General features: G+C 32.0%; 1 protein-coding gene across 1 annotated transcript; it reads left to right on the top strand.

The window, feature by feature from the left end:
- Nucleotides 1-2040: 2040 nt before the first annotated feature.
- Nucleotides 2041-13641, top strand: LOC127726999 (melatonin receptor type 1B-A-like). The gene is made up of 2 exons (XM_052234370.1): nt 2041-2311; nt 12869-13641. The coding sequence occupies exons 1-2, from the start codon at nt 2041-2043 to the stop codon at nt 13639-13641; spliced, it is 1044 nt and encodes a 347-aa protein (XP_052090330.1).
- The last annotated feature ends 6841 nt before the right edge of the window (nt 13642-20482 follow it).

Below are 20482 nucleotides of genomic sequence, written 5' to 3' on the forward strand. Positions count from 1 at the left end.
GCCATTTGAAAAAGTTCTAATATCTTGTAAATGGTCGAGATCCCCACCCCTAAACCATATATATTCTGGTTTGTCATGATAAAGCACATCAAATGAAATACAGGGTTAGTCCCCAGGGGTCACCCCCAACCCCTGCTATTTAAGAAAGTTCTGATATCTTCTAAGTGGTCAAGATCCCCACCCCTAAACCATATATATTCTGGTTTGTCATGCGAAGATGGTTTGAATGATATACAGGGTTAGTCCCCAGGGGTCATCCCGACCCCCTGCCATTTGAGAAAGTTCTAATATCTTGTAAATGGTTGAGATCCCCACCCCTAAACCATATATATTCCTGTTTGTCATGTCTCGAACATTTGAATGACGTATACGGTCAGTCCCCAGGGGTTCCCCCACCTCCAATGTTCTAATATCTTGTAAATGGTTGAGATCCCCACCCCTAAACCATATATATTCCTGTTCATCATGTAATGAACATTTGAATGACGTATAGGGCCAGTCCCCAGGGGTTCCATCCCACCCCCAATGTTCTAGTATCTTGTAAATGGTCGAGATCCCCACCCCTAAACCATATATATTCTGGTTTGTCATGCCAAGATGATTTGAATGATAAACAAGGTTAGTCCCCAGGCATCACTAATGCATATAACTTTACTGGACCAAACCAATTTTCACTGGACGTTGCCCAATGTCAGGCGACCCTGGGAATTACGAATTATGGGAGCTTCGTTTGGGAGACTTCGTAACAGCATCCTGTTACAATCATTTCTTGTTTATCATTTATTTCTGATTGCATCCTTGGCATCTTATTATTTGACGTTTTTATTCAGAAGTTGACAACAAAGAGCTGGTTTTAGCCTCTGGGTAAGCTTGTGATTTCTATCTTTGTTTTTATACTGACGCACCCTCTTGGGATATTTGTTTCAGAAAATACATAGAAAACATATTGATTTAACCAAAACAAAAATGAAAATAATCTCTTGTGCATCGAATCTATCAGTATACACAGAATTTAGTTGCTTACATCAACGCTATTTGGACTCTGGTGGATAGTTGTGTCATTGGCAATCATAAAATGTCTCCTTATTTTTTTACGTAATAAATGAAATATTTCTGTATCTTATTTGAAATCATTGAAAGAAGAAAGAGAATATTTGGATGCACTCGTATTTAATCTGCAGTTTATTTATCTACCAGAGAATTGTTTTTCACTGTTGATACCGTTTTTTTGTATATTTAGCTATGTTGAAAGACGTGCATAATTGTTTAGTGTCTAAATAAACATTTTTAAGGATTTAGCGGGAGAATAATAATACAGTAAAGGTAATAACAAAATAAAACACAGTCTAATGAAATGAAAAGTGTAAAAACATGAACAATCGAAACACTATGTATAGGAAATGTTTTACTCAAGTGAATGACAGGTTTCTTCTATATAGATGCATCAAACATTCAACTTCCATGACAGTCCAATTGCAAACAATTTAGCAGATATCAGTCAGTTCGACTTGGAACAGTAACTGCAGGACCAAAACTTACAGAAAAGAAAGAAAGATTATTACTTCAATAATATACTTGTAAGTGCAAATTTCATGTTTACTTATACAAGTAGTTACAGCTTGACAACTGCAAACATTCAAAATATCTGCATATCAGATAAATTTTAAAATCTTGTATTGAAGATCTCCTTCATTTTAACATTTTCTTGAACAATTCTGCTGGTGGATGTAAGAGAAAATAGGATCGATTGAAAGACCTTCTAAATAATGATGTATTGCTGACATTATGTATTGGTGCCACTTATTGATGTTATTATATTTCTATATATCTTAAGAAAACCGTGATTTACAAATGACTGTCAGTATTCATATAACCTATTAATAATAATAATTAGGAAGTCTTATGTCGTCAATAGGTTCTTAACTTCATTAATTATTTATAAATCTAATGGAAGCATTGAAAGTATGATACACAGCTGATTGGCACTGTACGCTCTTTCCGAGACCGACACAGATTGCTAGGACAGGAATATATTTAACAATGAATGATAGCTTCTGTACAAAGAATGCTACTAGTAAAGACTGTCTATATTTCAGACGATTTGAATTTATTCAGGAGTCTCCAGGATTTGCCATTCTTAGTATTTTATTGTTAGTAATTGCATCACTTGTTGGAACATTTGGAAATTTTCTTATTTTGATAGTTGTGTCGAAAGCAAAAGAACTCAGACAAGTGCAATCTGTTTTCATGGTTAACTTGGCAATTTCAGATTTGTATGTTACGATGATAGCGGATCCTATGAGTATTGTTGGTAAGTAGTTCCTTAATGAATAATCACCAAAAACTGATAGATATATATTTGTTGTTTGACTACGGATGATAGTGTTTACCGGATGAATTCACATGGCTTGCCTTTTCAAGGCAGAAGCCTGTAATTCAGTAGTTGTAATTTGTTGCTGTATATCATTTGTTTTTCATTAATTGTTTTGTACCTAAATTATGCCGTTAGTTTTCTCGTTTGAATTGTTTTACATTTATCGGTGCCTTTATAGCTTGCTATGTAGTAAAGGTTTTGCTTATTGTTGAAGGCCGTACGGTGATCTTAAAGTTTCTTACTTCTACATCATTTGGTCTCTTCTGGAAATAACATTAACGGTACCATTTTTTTTGCACCAGATGCCCATTCTATAATTGAATATAAAAAGTTCGTTGTATTTTGTTGTTGTAATCTTGTTTGTTTAATAGGAAAAAATGTGTTTTTTGTTTCAGCTCACAATACCTCTTGCCATATCGTATGCATATGTTAGAAAAAAAACCAGTAAATCATTGAAACTATTATGGAAACTCTACACATGCCGGAATTCTAAACATAAGAGATTATTTTCAAAAATCTTCGATTTGACCTGATACTTTCCCGAAGTAGTTAAAATTGACTTATAAAAAGGAGGACTACCCAACTGATGTTGTGTATTAAATGTGGCTACTTGAAGGGAAGTTAAATATGATTTATTTGAATGGTTTGAATCTGGGAGAATTTTATTTGGAAGTAGCGTCAAAAATTTTACTTTGCTATAATTTACATTTTAATCCTTCGTAACAAGTTCAATATTTCAGTGTTTTTTTGTATCAGGAAGATAAAACCATAATCCATCTGGACCAATACTATTTCAGATAAAAGATACTAATTTGTACTTCTAGAAAAAGAAATAAATTGCTTAATTGCATTTTTCCGCTTTTCTTTTCTTTCTAATCGAAAAGAGATAATAATAACTCAAACGAAAGTAAAACGATAAGATAAATTGATAAGAAAATAAGATATAATATGCTCACAAAAGGCTCCAACTTCAAATTATTCGACTGAAATTAATGTGATATAGTTGATATATATTCCATTAACTATAATGACACTTCGAAATTTCAGATAAGAACCAATGAAAGATATCTATTAATAATGAGATTTGAAGAAGTAATAGCAAGCATAAGAAGTCTCTTTCCAAAGTTGATTTATCAAATAGTGAATATGTTGTTATTTGATTTACATCAGCTCAAATACTCTTCAATAACCAAGCATTATATATAACATGTACACCTGTTATAAGCTTGTTTTCTATTTGAATTGTGCGTTTGTGATTGTATGGAAAACGAGACAAAATCAAACTTTTTCCTTTTTATTTCACATCCACAAAATTACCTCTGCTGGTGCTTCTTCCACTCAAAGTAAGATCACGTGACTAGACGAAAGCGTACTATATAATTGTCAGATAATACTTAGTTTACCAAGCAATATCAATACAGTGTAGGAATTATAGGACCAAAGCGTCAATTTATTTCTATGTTATCATTTTCATAATCCTTGGCTAATAATCATCAACGACGCTGATTTGTACTTGCATTAAAGAAAGATGGTCATATGAGATATGTGCTCAATGCTATATATAATTGAAACGAATGATGAATATTTAGAAAAAAGAACTTAATATAATAAAAATACTTCCTGGTTATTTATCATGTAACTCGAAATAAGTCATGTTTAAAAAGATAACTTGACTTCTTACTTATGTTAGTCGATAAATGAATGGATACTTTATTCTTATAAACAAAGTAACAGAGAACAGTGCGTATCTCATAAACAGCACGCATGTTATATCAAAGCAGCTTTTCTTTCCAAAATAGATTTTACATCAGCACATCAATGTCAGTTAGTTTATATATACTGATATAATAAACTTTTTTTCTGTCTTTAAATAATATTGAAAAATTTAAATACAGGAAAATATGAAGCAGTATCGATGCAGAAAAAAGGAATGAAACAGTACAAATTTGAAGAAAAAATAATTGCAGGAAACATTTAAATTATTAAGATATTTGAGAACGTATTAATCCTTTTCATCGAAGGATTGAGCACAATTGACATCAGAGTCTTGATATTGTATTATTGTAGTATTATTAACTGATTCGAGGTAAGTTGTATAGGGCCCGTGACTCAAAAAGTCGAGGGCCAATACAACTATACAGAATCTATAACAGTCAGGGCCAATACAGAAACAGACAGTTCATAATTTATTAAATGATTCTAATTCTTCGATTAAACTAAGAAACTTGCAGTTATAAACATTGTAAATCACATTTGAACTTGCCTTTTCCCAGTCACGACGAATTGTTTGTCAATATTGATGATATTTCGGATTTCCAGTCCAGGTACTTAATCTATGCTGAGCCTAATTCAATTCATTTGATCAATTTAGACATTATACCATTCTTATTGGTAACGTCTGCGTTCTTCTGTTTTTGAACGACGAAAACGAATCAATGATGGTAAAATGAAAATTCTACTCGGAAAGGTTGTGGAATGTTTCTGCTTAAAATCGTAACAAATAACGAATCATAATTACATGTTCTTGTTCTTTAAATGTGTCATTTCTTTTAAATACGTCCAAAATTTTGTGAAACTTGAGACCGGAAGTGGAAAATTCTCTATTGCTTTTCGGCCCTGTCCAATAAGGCTTTTCCCCTTATTGGACCATGCCGACAAGCAATAATAACTCATGATTTATATCAAAAGAGCGACGTCATCAGTATTGCTGATTTATCCGTTTTAGGGATGATTTGCTTATATCATGTAATAATAAGAATTTTAAAGATGTCATCCTTGATTGGCGATGACAGGCTCCATGAAAACCACCTCTTGTTTTTCATATTGAATGAACATTTATAATATTCGGCTCTGATCATTCCTGATGAAAGTAGTTGCAGAAAAGAGCTAAATTCAGACGCATTGAATTTATAACGTGTTGTTTTCATTTTTTATAACCAACGTCAATACAAGGTTATTAATAATGCTCCTGTCTCAAACGATAACTATCGCTTAGATTTAAAAAAGTTGGGGAACAAATTGCTATAGACTACATTAAATCTGCTACAAACACCAAATTCTTTTAAAGCATATGGTTTCCACTCGCACAACGAGTGTTTTGGAACCATCGTCTGGTACGCGCGAGACTAAAATTTTGGAAATACAAAAATATAAAACATGTGAGAGCCCAAAACAACTACATTTGTAAAAGGGAACAACTAAAGCCGTTTACAGTTAACCTTTTCTGAAGGAGTTTTAGCACAATGAAATCTACTGGGTGTATAGTACATTTTGGGAATAGTACTTCACAAGCGGTTCATACCCAATAGTACTTAAACATTTAAAGCACGAAACAAATATATAACAAAATACAACCATTGGTTGCTGACATGGATTAGGCAGTTAAAATTTAACGGGGTGAATCTAGTATTTGAGTACTCAACCTCTCTTTTTATGTCGATCTTTGGAATAAGAAATGGCACATAAAAGCGTACATTAAAAATGAGTCCATAAAAGGATAAGGGTAAGAATTTCCTGCTCAACTAGTCGCTTCCAAAGTGTTTCTCTTGACAAATAAAAATCCAGTGACAAATAGCATTCGTTAACATCATAGGAAAGGCAAATAAGGCTACTTTAAATGGGACATATATGCAAACATCTTTATCAAAATATGACATAACTTTCAACCAAAGAATTATGGCGTTCGTAAAAGTTTTGAAGATTAGACTTCAACTTTTCTCATTTAAGCCACAACAACTACATTTGTAAAAGGGAACAACTAAAGCCGTTTACAGTTAACCTTTTCTGAAGGAGTTTTAGCACAATGAAATCTACTGGGTGTATAGTACATTTTGGGAATAGTACTTCACAAGCGGTTCATACCCAATAGTACTTAAACATTTAAAGCACGAAACAAATATATAACAAAATACAACCATTGGTTGCTGACATGGATTAGGCAGTTAAAATTTAACGGGGTGAATCTAGTATTTGAGTACTCAACCTCTCTTTTTATGTCGATCTTTGGAATAAAAAATGGCACATAAAAGCGTACATTAAAAATGAGTCCATAAAAGGATAAGGGTAAGAATTTCCTGCTCAACTAGTCGCTTCCAAAGTGTTTCTCATGACAAATAAAAATCCAGTGACAAATAGCATTCGTTAACATCATAGGAAAGGCAAATAAGGCTACTTTAAATGGGACATATATGCAAACATCTTTATCAAAATATGACATAACTTTCAACCAAAGAATTATGGCGTTCGTAAAAGTTTTGAAGATTAGACTTCAACTTTTCTCATTTAAGCCTTTGGTTATATATAGCTCTATAGCTCTTCAACTGTTTCGGTTCTTATTCATCCTTGGCTTTCAAATATTCGGCTTTGAGCGTTCATAATGAAGGTTAATCCAGAAAAGCGCTTCGGACTCATGAAATTTATAACGTGTTGTTTTCGTATTTAGGTTAATAAGCATCTTTGTAAGCAGACACCGACCTGACATTGTCAATTTCTAGGCATAAGTTACGGGGCGCCGAACAGGACTCTTGTGGTTTTGTACTCAAAATTCAATTTTGTACGGACAAAAGTGAGTTTTGTTCAACAAAAATGAGTTCAGTTTAACAAAATTTGTAGCATCCTACAAATTTAAATTTTGTCATTCAAAATTATCTTTCAGTGGACAAAAGTTACTTTTGTCATGACAAAATTCATTTTTGTATCACAGACTTTACTTTTGTTATTTAATTTGAAAATTGGGCGACAAAAGTCAATTTTGTATGCAAATTAGTTTAGTTTGGATTCTGTGAACTAATTTGCATACAAAACTGAGATTTTGTCACAAAAATTCAATTTTGTGTTTATTTTTGTTTAGACAAAATTGAATTTTGTTAAACAGAAGTGAACATTTAACAAAAATCAATTTTGTGTCACAAAAGTCATTTTTGTCACAAAAGTCAATTTTGTGTCACAAAAGACGTTTTGGTCACAAAAGTCAATTTTGTGTCACAAAAGTCAATTTTGTGTCACAAAAGTCAATTTTGTGTCACAAAAGTCAATTTTGTGTTAAATTTTCACTTCTGTCTAACAAAACTCAATTTTGTCTACACAAAAAATAATTTTAATTACAAAATCACAGGATGCTAATTTAATCAACATGTACAATTTCAATTTTGTCTCACAAAATTGACTTTTGTGTTTTAATTTAAATATCAGGTAACAAAAGTCAATTTTGTATGCAAATAAGTTTATATTTGCATACCTATTTGTCAAAAACAAAAATGAATTTTGCCTACAAAAATTAATTTTGTCTACAAAAAAGAATTTTGTCAAGTTCTCAGAAAACAAGTCTGTATCACATAGTTTTGTAAGACAAAAATGGTTTTGTTATGACAGAATTGAATTTTGTGTACACAAAATTGATTTTGATTACAAAAAGTTCAAGTCCCATTCGGCGCCCCGTATAAGTCTAAATATAAAACACAATCTATCCGTTTTATCCTCTTTTGTAAGTTCGATTGGTAGATTTGATCAGTAAAGCAACTAAACTTTGAATTAATCACAGAAAGAACAGCATCTTTATAGTGGAACGTGAAGTTAAAGGGTAATGCTTCATGACTCATATGCATAAAGGAACACGTCGGCGAGATTTGGAGTATATTTGGTTCTCATAGGATTGCCTATATTGAAAACAAAACGTTCACTAAACTTAAGAAATATCTTGTCATAAAAAAATGAAGCATTTTTTACAATGATGTCAATTTCAGGTAATATTTTGTTAAAATCAAAATTATTTATGCTGATTATATTTGCTCCTTCTTAAACCGGGAACATCTTGTTACAAAACTGTGTCAAAGTTTCGTCCTGTCAAATGTTATAACAATTCTGTTAAGTAACAACGACGACACTTAAACGACACCTTTATCACAAAATGCGATTTGTAATTCTAAGAAATTTTTTAAACACCCGTCAAAAAGCCCTAAACCTTTCTGTTATTGATCTCTGTTTAAGTAATGATGCTTTGAACTTAAAAAGCAAATTACAATGCAAAAGGTTACACTATTTCAATCATTGTCAGTTAGTTTTCGACTTATGAGTTTGATTATCCTTTTGGTATCTTTTGCCTCTCTTTTACAAATATATAAACCTTTGCTATTCATGCAAGGACTAAATTAATATAACTGATCTTTGTCATCCAGGAAGTTGGTACCACTCATTAATGTTAACTTCTATACAATGATTTTAAGAGTGATTTATCCTTCTCACATGTTATCATCCAGTTAAGTGGATTTTATTTGTCTTAAATTAGTTGTTAACTTAATAAATCAATATTTCGTTTGATGGAATTAGGTCAATATGATATATAACTTAAAGACATCTCTGTCCAAGATTCACGCATGTAGCTTGTATATCTTCAGTAATGGTTATCTGTTTACAGAATAACCCGTTTAAAAACGAAACTTCATGTATTGGACACATTTTTCTTTTGAACGTTTGGAAAAGTTGTAATTTTTATAGTTTATTTTTGAAACACATAAAAAGCTATAATAATGCAGTCTATTCCATGTCAATTTCCATATGATGAACCAGGGTTAAGTCAAAGAACGTATCGTCCTTTTTCTAAAAAATTTCATCGGAAGATACCAAGAACTTGTTGATAAATATTCCGTATCAACTTCACAAATAATACATAATGGTCTTGAAGTAAAGATTCTAGGTACTGACGTTGTTTATCATCTTAATTATGTGTTATAGTGTTCTTTTATTTGTATTTGTAAATTATTAACCTTTACTGTTTAGTCCATTTTTGGTAATATTCTATTGGCGTGGCTCGGTACTTATGCATCCTGACAATGTGTTGTTGTGCTGTGGTCAGTTTTTGTATTCTTGTCTTTCATTTTTGCTTATGTGCTTTGTCTATATGCCATTTTGTTTTTCTTTGTAGCAATTTTTCTTTGTTTTTATAGTGATTAAGATTACAACACAATATTGACTGCTGCACCCCTAATTTTGACATTTTTTCCTATTATGTCTGTTTGTTTTGTTGACACATTGTTGTCAATATAATCGAATTTTATGCGACTGTCATACAAGTGAGAGGTTTAGCTAGCTATAAAACTAGGTTAAATCCACCATTTTCTACATAAGGAAATGCCTGTACTAAGCCAGGAATATGACAGTTGTTTTCCATTCGTTTGATGTGCTTGAGCTTTTGATTTTGCCATTTGATAAGGGACTTTCCGATTTGAATTTTCCTTGGAGTTTGGTATTTTTGTTATTTTACTTATTTCTAGATTCGGACATTTTATCGACCTTGGTAGATATTACTTAGCCATACTACTCTATGAATTACATGAACTGATTTAAATCATTATTTCAATTTTCAATTAGAAAGTTCATATAAGTTTCCAAAATCTCCAAATTTTTTTTTCATATTATATCTCATACGCTTGTCATTTATTATATGGTTATGATTTTCACAATAAAAGAAGTAAGAGATGATATTTACTCAGCAGTTTTAAATAGTTCAATATGTACATGTGTGTTAGAGCCTTAAAACATCTTAATCATAAACTATAATTTCATAGAAAGGATAATGATACAACTTAACTGTCATCGATTTAAGACATCATACATATAACAGCGTTCCATTAATATATCCTCCAGAACTAGAAATTAAAGAAACAACAGACACGTTTTCCTTTGTTTTTTGTTGTTGAAATAGTTATTTGTTTTATAGTGATTAAGATAAAAACACAATGTTGACTGCTATACCCCAATTTTTGACAATTTCACCTATCCTGTTTGTTTTGTTCACACATTGTTGTCAATATAATGGAATTTTATACGACTGTCAAACAAGTGAGAGGATAAGCTAGCTATAAAACCAGGTTTAATCCACCATTTTATACATAAGGAAATACCTGTACCATGTCAGGAATATAACAGTTGTTTTCCATTCGTTTGATGTGTTTGAGCTTTTGATTTTGCCATTTGATAAAGGACTTTCCGTTTTGAATATCCTTGGAGTTCGGTATTTTTGCTATTTTACTTTCTAATTTGAGTGTGTTCATGTTTTTTATATGTAAGTAGTACAACTGTCTACCGCAAATTTTTCACAATTACTGCTATCTTCTACATCAAATCTTAATTAAGATTCACAATCTGTAATAACATTCAACGGGTCATCGTCGATAATAACAGCTTTAGTAAGAATGAAAGATAAACCCAACTGTTACTCACATTCTCTTTGGTCATATATTAGTCAATAGTGCATGATTTTATATTTGAAATCAAAACAATTTGACAACAGCAACGCTTAACATGAACTGGTTAAGCATATGTTTTGTTTTATCAATCTGAATAAAAATATAATAAATTAAAGTATGAAGACTGACCCAAAAGGTTATCGACAAGTTTGATAAAAGTTTAGTAATCTTGGCGTTCTTATGACATAATTTGTTTTTGAGTTCGTATGTAAATTATCATGCAGATTTGGTTGCCCATTATAACAATGTTTTCACCAAGACGAGACATGGTTCCCAACGTCCCCGCATCCATTTTAGATTATATATCATTGATTTTTAAATCATCTACATTAACATTTTTTTTTCGCAAATGAAAGGAACTTTCCGCTGAATGATTTAAATTTAATGTTACGAGTTTGTCTAAAAAGGGCTAGCATATAATATATATTTGTTTTTATCTTGCCGGCAAAATAAATGTTGAAATGTGGTATCAGTCAAACGGAAATTGCCGTCAGATGGAATACTAACCAACCATTTGGTTTATTTTGTATGCAGATTGAAGACGCTACCAAGGAGGAATCAGCATGTTTAAATGACAAAAACATATTCAGAATACAATGGTTAAAAATAACTAAAGAACTGAATGCACAGCTAAGTTATAAAAATATGCTACTTTTAGGCTGTTTCCGAATCTTTTAAAGTTTATCGGTCTTTGCATCCATACTTGGAGACTGAGATTCTTGAAAATCTGTATTCAAAGACGTTTAATTACCGATTTGCCCATGATTGAAAACATGACTAGATTTATGGTAAATTAAATTATAGAAATATACTTCATATCTGAAGGAAATAAAGTATCAACAATTTAAAGCTCTTGACTTGAGTTTTCTCATTTTGCATATAAACTATTCCAAGCGGCTTATAACGACATTAGAACAGCATTTTGCGGAATTGTAAAAAACAATAATATCTGCTTATATTAGTATTGGTTGCTTTAAAATGAAGTCGTCATTTGATTTCGGATATGACGACCATTAATTTCATCAATCATTTATAAGTGTTACAGACACTAAGTTACAAATCTAATATTTAAAATATAGACTGCAAACTACATGAAAGTAACTGATTCTTTTACAGTGAAAAACACAAGTATCTTCAATCAACTTTTTTGTTGGCGTCTTTATTAAATTGATTCACGCTTGTTTGAAGTTTTTAGTCAGTTGTGTTGTATAGCAGTAATGTATGTTTACACACTATTGGCTGCTGGATCCCAATTATTGTCACAGTCTGTTTGGATTGCTCCCCTTAATCGCCCAGTAGCACGAAAACAAATAAAGAGAAAACTGATAAGAAAATAGAAAGAAACACACCTTCAGCACATAGAATCTATAACTCCATAAAACCATATTGTATTACTTGAGAAGTAGACACTGGACATTTATATATTAGGTCTTGAAACTTTCTAAAAAATGTTTTGAGAAAAAGGACGAGACGTTCTTTGACAAAACTCTGACTCGTTTCATCTCGGCTTCTATGTTTCCTATAGATAACAAAGTTTTGAACCACATGCAAAGCTCTGATTTCTTGTCCAACTTTTGGCGATACTTGTTTGTTCTTTTTGATTTATAAAAAGCTCTTCATTATTTTGATAAGCTTTGGATTTTCAAATATTTCGGCCTCGAGCATAATTGAAAAGACATTTATTGACGAAATGCGCATCTGGTGCAAACAAATTGGTACCTTTCATGTTATTGATGAATAATTGGATTAAAAAAATATATTCTTAATAACAAAGTCACACGTTCCGTGTTTACACAGCTCAAAACTCATTGAGAATGACATACATGAATCTGTTTTGTGATGTAAGCACACTTATTAATAATGAAGAATTGTGATTCAATCCAAATTCGACAAACAGCAGCCTTTTATAAAAAACTCGAAAATAATCTGAATACAAGCTTAAAAATTCCAAATACAAAACCTATCATAATGTCACTACATTCTTTACATGACAAATTCATATTCATGACAAAAATACCAAAAGTAATTTTCTCCTTGCCGACCCGTTCTTATTTTCATAGGAATCGGAGTTTCTAACCGACGACAATTTATCAGAAAATACCTTCTCCAAATCAAAATGAAACAGTTGGGTTTGTCTGTTTTTATAGACTCCACCTTTATAAATGTACCTTGGCGTTTGGGATTTCTTTTATTACAGTTTTGGTTCCTTTATTATCAAATGATATAATGCAGATTAATTCTTTCTTTTCAGGTAAGGTTGAAGGACGGCAATTCTTCATGCAGTATCCAGTTATGTGCGAGATAATCGGAAAAGTGTGTACAGTTTCATGTATTGCGTCTTTGGGATCCATCACATTGCTCAGCTTCAACAGATACATATTAATCTGTCACAACTCACATTACGAGAGAATATTCACTCGTCGGTCGTGTATCATTATGTGCATATCACTGTATATCGTTGGCATGATCATGGTTCTGCTAAATTCAGCTGGAATTGGCGGGCATGGCTTTGATGACAAAAGTTTGGAATGTATTTGGGACAGAATGGCAACATACAGCTACACAGTGGTATTTTCAGTTTGCCTTGTTTGGATTCCCTTGATAGTTGTAGGAATTTCTTACTTAAAATTGTTTTTGTATGTCCGACATAAACGAAAGCAGGTCACAAGTAGAGAAAACGCACCAATCATTGACAATAAATCCCTGCGCCTTGCAAAAACAATATTTATTGTGTATGCAGTATTTTCGATCTGTTGGATACCTTTTGCAATGTTGCTTGTTGCGGATGTGAAAGATACGTTTTCCCACGAAGTGCATCTTTCCATCACAGTTTTTGCACATTTGCATCCGTCAATCAACTGGTTGATTTATTTTTATACAAATAGAAACTTCAAAACAGGATGTCATAAAATATTCAAAATTGGTGGACAAGAATTTTCATCACAGCCTATCGGGCCATTGCCTAAATCTGCACCTGTCATGAGCATTCATATGAAATCAGTTTCATCTGAAGATGGAATTTAAATTTACAACAAATGAACGCATCAAAATTACTTACTTACCAAATTACCATCTTACTTGATGAGCTATTACTTCAGCTGGAATTAACTCCCTTTGTTTAATTGACGACATCCAATTAAGACATTATCATTTTATTTCTATATAAATCAACCTATTATAATTTATTATAACAAATTAATTTCGTGATCTAGTATATGAATTCGTTTCTACAAATTACAGAGCATATTACCAAATACAATCAGTCCCTCGAGTTTCCAAATCCACAATAACGAATGTTATATTAACTTTTGATTTTAGAACACAAAGTCTAAGACCTTATTCGTACTAGTTCAATATACGGATGACAATGGCAATGGCAACTTAAAATTCTAAATCATGTATTTGAGATAACAAATTTATTACGTCAATAATTTAAACAATTTAGAAATAGAAAAAGGAGTTCTAAAATAAGATGGAACCAATTTTTTTTTACACCTAATTCAAATATTTAGATAGGTAATGAATGGGCTTACGATGGACAACATATGTACCTAGTTGTTGTATAGAAAAATATTTCTTTTATAATTTTCCATTTATATGTCGCAACATTCCAGCATGCGACTGCATAAGGAGTATATATCTCCCAGTTAATACGACATTCCAGAGCTTGCATTTTCTTTCACGATTTCTTTGATAGAGGGTTGCTGCTAACAAGGGAGATATTAAACCAGGAGTTCCAACTTGCGAAGTTGAAATCATACCTTCAATAATTTTACGGACGCCATCATGAGTAGGTTGACCGTTATGGAAAATCTATTTCACAGATGACGACGGATATGTTCCAATTGTCATAACCACAATCCCGTCTTCTTTTCCTCAAATGTGTCCTTCCGAATTATACCTATCATCGAGTTTATACTTACACGTGCAACACGAGAGTTGCCACATGTGGAGTCGGATCTGCTTACCCCCCAAGAGCACTTAAAATCACCTCCCAGTTCTTATTTAGGTTCGTGTGCTAACTCTTAAGATTTTTTATGCTGTGTTTAATTTTCTGTTGTTTGTCTTTTCGTCGTATTTCGTTTTCTTGCCATGACATTGTCAGTTGGTTTTCGATTTATGACTTTGAATATCCCTTTGGTATCTTTCGCCTTTCTTTTGTTGTATTTTTTTTTCCGCCTTTTTAATGTATCAAAAAGCTTCCTTTTAATGTTTTTATTTTCATTTGTATTAAGCGAAATTCGAAAATTAGTCAATGATTTACAAACGTTTTTTTTCTAATTACTCATTACTGTTTATTGAATGTTTAAATTTTTCGAAGCACTTTGGTTTTCTACCACAGGCGTAGATAGCCTTTTCTAGATTTTGCTAATTATTTTGAAACTTTTGGTTTTCAATGCATATGAAATTCTTTATTCATTTTGAATAAAAAAATTAATAGAATAAGAGTTGTTTGAATTTTGAAATAACATTAACGGTGCCAAATTTCACTGCATGCGCCAGATGCTCATTTTGACAATTAATACCACTTAATGATGCTCGAGGTCAAAATATTTGAAAATCAAATACTTAATACAAACGTTGAAGAGCTCATAAAATAAAAAAAGAAGAGTTATTAAATCAAATTATAAATGCTATTGGAATCTGATAAACCACTTTTTTAATAGACGAAATGACTAAAACTAGCCTGAGTGTAAAAGGTGTTCAAGAATTCCCCTTTCTCCGAATAAACAATTTCCTATTTACAGATTCCAAAAAATATAGTCACCAAACTTTAAATTATTTAGTGAGAGTACATATATATGTAGATTTAGTTTTGCGTCCTTTGAATATTACAACAAAAAGCCAAAATGCATGTTATTGAAAATCGCTATAGGATTTCCATGTGACTACTACATTATCAATTATCAGTGGTACTTTTAACGGATTTATTCATTTGCCAATAATATATGATTTAAGAGCGACTATGACATTATATGACGACATGGTTTCATTTTCATTTGAGAAAATAGTCAATCATTATTATTGCATGTATGTCTATTTTGTAACATGCGTTTAGTAAACATTGTACACTTACACTAAACAGAAATTACCGGTATTTGTATAAAATTTTGTAAGCCCCGTTTTGTAAACTACAGAGGGCACTGGTTCTTGTAATTGTCATAATGAGGGTAAACCAGCGATTGTAAGAACACCATCAAACTTCCTCCAGTATAACAATCTGAGTGTAAACTATTTCAATTGCAAAACCGATAATGCGCCACTGATGAGTCGAAACGCGCGTCTGGCATACCAAATTATAAGCCTGGTTATTCTTTCTTATCGGAAACTGGTAACGTTAAAACACGTTAATGATCTCATTTCATATTCTATTGTTAATTTTATATTCGAATGTTAAAAAGGCAGCGTTTTAAAAATCTTAAATTAATGGTGAGATAATTATTGCGAAATCCGCAATAATTTACGCAAGAAATATTTTAGAGCTGTCTAAAAAGAATGTTTGTTCCATTGTGTGTTTATATCAAACAAAAATATGTAAATTTTCATGCATTACAAGAAATTCATGAATATATATCCAGAAACTTGACATTTGAAATTCCTATGTTAATTCAAATTAATAGAACATGTTAGACTTATTCTTGTATCGGAATTAGCTTGAATATATACATGTATTTTGATAAGGTCAGTTCACAAGTTTTCAATGAACTAAACTTATTATTTGCGTATGTTAGGGAAATCATGTCTTTCTTAGCTCAATCACTAAAATGCATTGAATTAAGAATTGAATAAAATACTTTTAAATGACATCTTGTAAATGTTAATCTTTAGAATATACTTTCTGAAAGATTTATAGTCCATCAAAAACGGTATTAATAGTATTATATAATCGACAGAACCAACTTTGCAGCGTTTGAAATGTGTATCTGAACTTTCATTTTTTATCTTTATTGTAAAGGAAGTACTTTTTTAGGTAATTTTTTTGTACTTGTTTAGCAGAAAAGTCATTGCACTATTTTCAAAATAAATATCCATAAAGTACAATTTGACACAACAGTAGATTGCCGATGTCACTTATAATTTGTCTTCACAACTAGTACTTGTATTTGAAACTCGTAGTAAAGCTCCAGACCTGTAATGTTTTGTGTACTGTTGTTTGTCTTTTGGTCGTTTTTCGTAAAGGTCATATTGATACCCAAACGTCTTATTGCTCTAAATTCAAAGCGAAAGAAGCATTGTACATAATAAATAAAGGCAACAGTAGTATACCACTGTTCAATAGTCATTAATCGATTAAGCGAAAACAAATACGGGTCACTAACCAAAAGCGAGGATAAACACATCAACTATAAGAGGAAAACAACGGAACAACAGAAATATTGAACTGCAACACGCCAACATACATAGAAACGGACTATTTGATATCAACTGCCATATTCCTGACTTGGTATCGGACATTTTAAGAAAAAACTTGTGGGTTGAACCTTGTTTTATGGCTAGCCAAACCTCCCGCTTATAAAAATACTGCTAAAATGATAACATTACGTGACAGGAATACAGTACAAATAAACGCAAGAACACGCAGAACAGAGAAACACAAAACGGTTTTCTTTCATAAATTTTGACTTGGATGGAGAGTTGTCTCATTGGCACTCATACCACATCTTCTTATATCTAAACACATAAATAAATAATATAATAATACTCTACAACATGTAAACCACAGAATAACAACGGATACCTCCCATGAATCCACGACAGCACAACAGGACACCACGAACGAATTATAAACTGTACGTCATACGAATGTATCAACGCCACAAAAAGTGACGTATTTTTTGTGACGTTCATATTATCAAAATTTTTAAAAATAGAATAAATTTGGTTTATTGTAGACACGTACAAGAATATATTAAGATTGAATTTGTAATGGTGTTATTTTATGTATTTTCTAACCATGACAAGAATATTAAAATGGAACTGAGTTTGCAATGGTGTTATTATTTGTATTTTCTAACCATGTCGGTTTTTCTTCAAAATCAAAACTGTGTATAAACCAAAAAATCCTTTGCATATAGTTGCTTTAAACTAAAAATCATATAAACAAAATAGCGGATTAATTATCTTAACTTTTACATATATATAGAAAATAAAAATGAAATAACTGTAATACAAGACAAGATCACGTAAGACCACACGGTAAACACACTTGAAAACAAACAACATAAAACAAAAACACTGTAGACGAACAACGAGTAACTCGACTATACTGACAAATAAGACATATGTGAAATGTACCGAAAATACAGAATTCAAACCACAAACGATAAGCCATAACACAATATCAAACCAGACTTACAAAGGAAACATCATAACTAAATACATGAATGTTGGATGTATGAATACCGAGACACGTCGTATAGCAATGCGAATTCACACCATCAAATGCATTTGTGTTAAATGCATGCCTAACAGAAATATGGAGATGTGGTTGCCATTCTGACCACTATCGATAAAGAACGCTGGACCGAAAAGTAACAGAGCACTACGTTCAACAATGATGAGCAAAAATCATACCATGAGGCCAGCTATAAAAGCCTCCCCCATTTTCAGCGAATGGAGTAACATCCCAAAAAGAGGCAACTAACGACTCTATTGAAGTAAATAACATTACAAAAGCAATTATTGTAGACAGTTACTTACGATAACCACTGGAATACAGGTTCCTAGTTTGGGAAAGAAATATAACGAATACGGACGGGGTTAAACACTCAATTCTCTATCTTTTATCTTAAATTTACAAGAATTTTAATTTCAAATATACAAAATGAAGTTTCATAACTCCCTTTGTTCTAAGAACTAACTGGAATTATTGATTGATTGTTGCTTGATTATTCTATCAAGACAAAAAGTACATTAATACCAAAGACGAGGGAACGTAAAAAACCTGGATGATGGGCTACCACTGGAAAAAATAGTATGTTGGTAGAGATTGAAATTTGCCTATCAACATATCACCAATCCCTCAAAGAGTTGTTGTAAATATTCTTTATTGGACTGATACTTCTACACTTCATACAGGTGCTTCTCAAAAAAATGAAAAAAGAAACTAGCATTATCCTTTAACTTCACGTTCCTTTATATAGATGGTGTCCTCTCACTAAATAATTCTAAGTTTTGTTACTATGTTGAAGACATCTGTCCCATCGAACATGAAATAAATGATACCACAGATACAATTCTGCCACATATCTTGACTTACCTTTAAAAATTAAGGATCGGTAAGAAACAAAACTTTACGACAAAAGAGATAATTTTAGCTTCCCGAATTGTGACCTTTCCATTTTATGTAAACATTTCTTTAGTGCCTGCATTTGAAGTATGTATCTCCCAGATGATATCATATTCCAAAGTTTGCACATCCTACCATACGTTCCTTGTCTAAATGGTTAAGTTGAAGTAGTCCCTTTGAAAGTTTTACAGACACCATCACGAATTAGTTGACACATTATATATATTTACCAGGAGGCTTTAAGGTTCCTAATGTTAAAGTTGAATTCATCATTTTGAAAATGTTACGGTCATCATCATGACTTGGTTGAGTGTCACAGAATATCTATGTCACAAAAACATTCATGGTTGGATAGTTTTCCGACAGAGGACTGGTTTCCAATTTGAACTCATTGTAAATTTCGTGGTTGTAATTCAGTCGACGATGTAAGCGTCTTCTGCTATTCATGTATCATCGGCCGCTATGCAAATTCGAACTCAATGAAAAAGTCACAATCGGTAAAATCACTGAGCAGGCGACGTATATTATGATCTAAGACTGTGAGATAATGTCACTAGGGAGTTGAGACACAAACGTATTGTATCGGTCAACTAATTCCTAATTGAGTCCGAAAAACTTATGAAGTGTTAATTTCGATGTTACCTCTCAAAAATCTGTTGGAAAAGTTTTTGTGTAAGGATCCCACCTCTGCGTATGAAACAAATGTCACCAACGGATAACGACAAAAATAAATACAGACATTGATGACGTACTAATTCTAAATGATATTAAAGATATATTTCATCTCCTTTATATCCAAAATCCTCCAAACTACCTAGAAGTTCAAGAGAAAGCCGAAACAATAGATTATGCTTTATACCTGAACCTACACATGTCAATAGATACCAAAAGGACATTTCATTAATGTGAACGCGATAACTATAGTTTCTGTCTTTTTTTTAGGGTTAACACATTTACATCAACTGCGCATGGTGTATACATATCATAGTAAATAGTAAAATAACAAAAATACCGAATTCCAAGGAAAATTTAAAACGGTAAGTCCCTTATGAAATGGCTAACTCGAAAGCTCAAACACATCAAACGAATGGAAAACAATTTCCATATTCCTTACTTGGTACAGGCATTTCCTTACGTAGAAAATGGTGCATTAAACCTGGTTTTATAGCTAGCTAAACTTCTCACTTGCATGACAGTCACATAGAATTCCTTTCTCTAGAACTACTGTCCGCAATAATGTTCTTAAAAACGCACAATCATTGTTACATACATTGTTCAATAACGTGGGGTTTGCGTTACCTAGCCTTTTGTTTTCTATGTAGTGTTTTGTGGGATTTCGTTTTTCTTTTTTGTCATGGTGTTGTCAATTTCTCTTCAAATTATGAAATGATTGTCCCTTACGTATTAAATGTTATTTTTAGGTTTAACTGGTATCCTCTAGCAAACCTTAACATGTTTGATTAATACATCCTTTTTTCACCAGTTCAATGTTTTCGCAAACAGCAATATACAATATACAAGTTAAACTTGTGTTTAAAGCACCGAATCAAACGACTATACTGCAACAGATGATAC

Source organism: Mytilus californianus, unplaced genomic scaffold (assembly GCF_021869535.1).
Source record: "Mytilus californianus isolate M0D057914Y unplaced genomic scaffold, xbMytCali1.0.p SCAF_19, whole genome shotgun sequence".
NCBI lineage: Eukaryota > Metazoa > Mollusca > Bivalvia > Mytilida > Mytilidae > Mytilus > Mytilus californianus.

Bases quoted from the DNA above. Each gene is read 5' to 3' on its own strand.
- LOC127726999 (XM_052234370.1), top strand. From the start codon at position 2,041: ATGAATGATAGCTTCTGTACAAAGAATGCTACTAGTAAAGACTGTCTA. The intron at 2,312-12,868 runs GTAAGTAGTTCC...CTTTCTTTTCAG, and splicing joins GGATCCTATGAGTATTGTTG to GTAAGGTTGAAGGACGGCAA.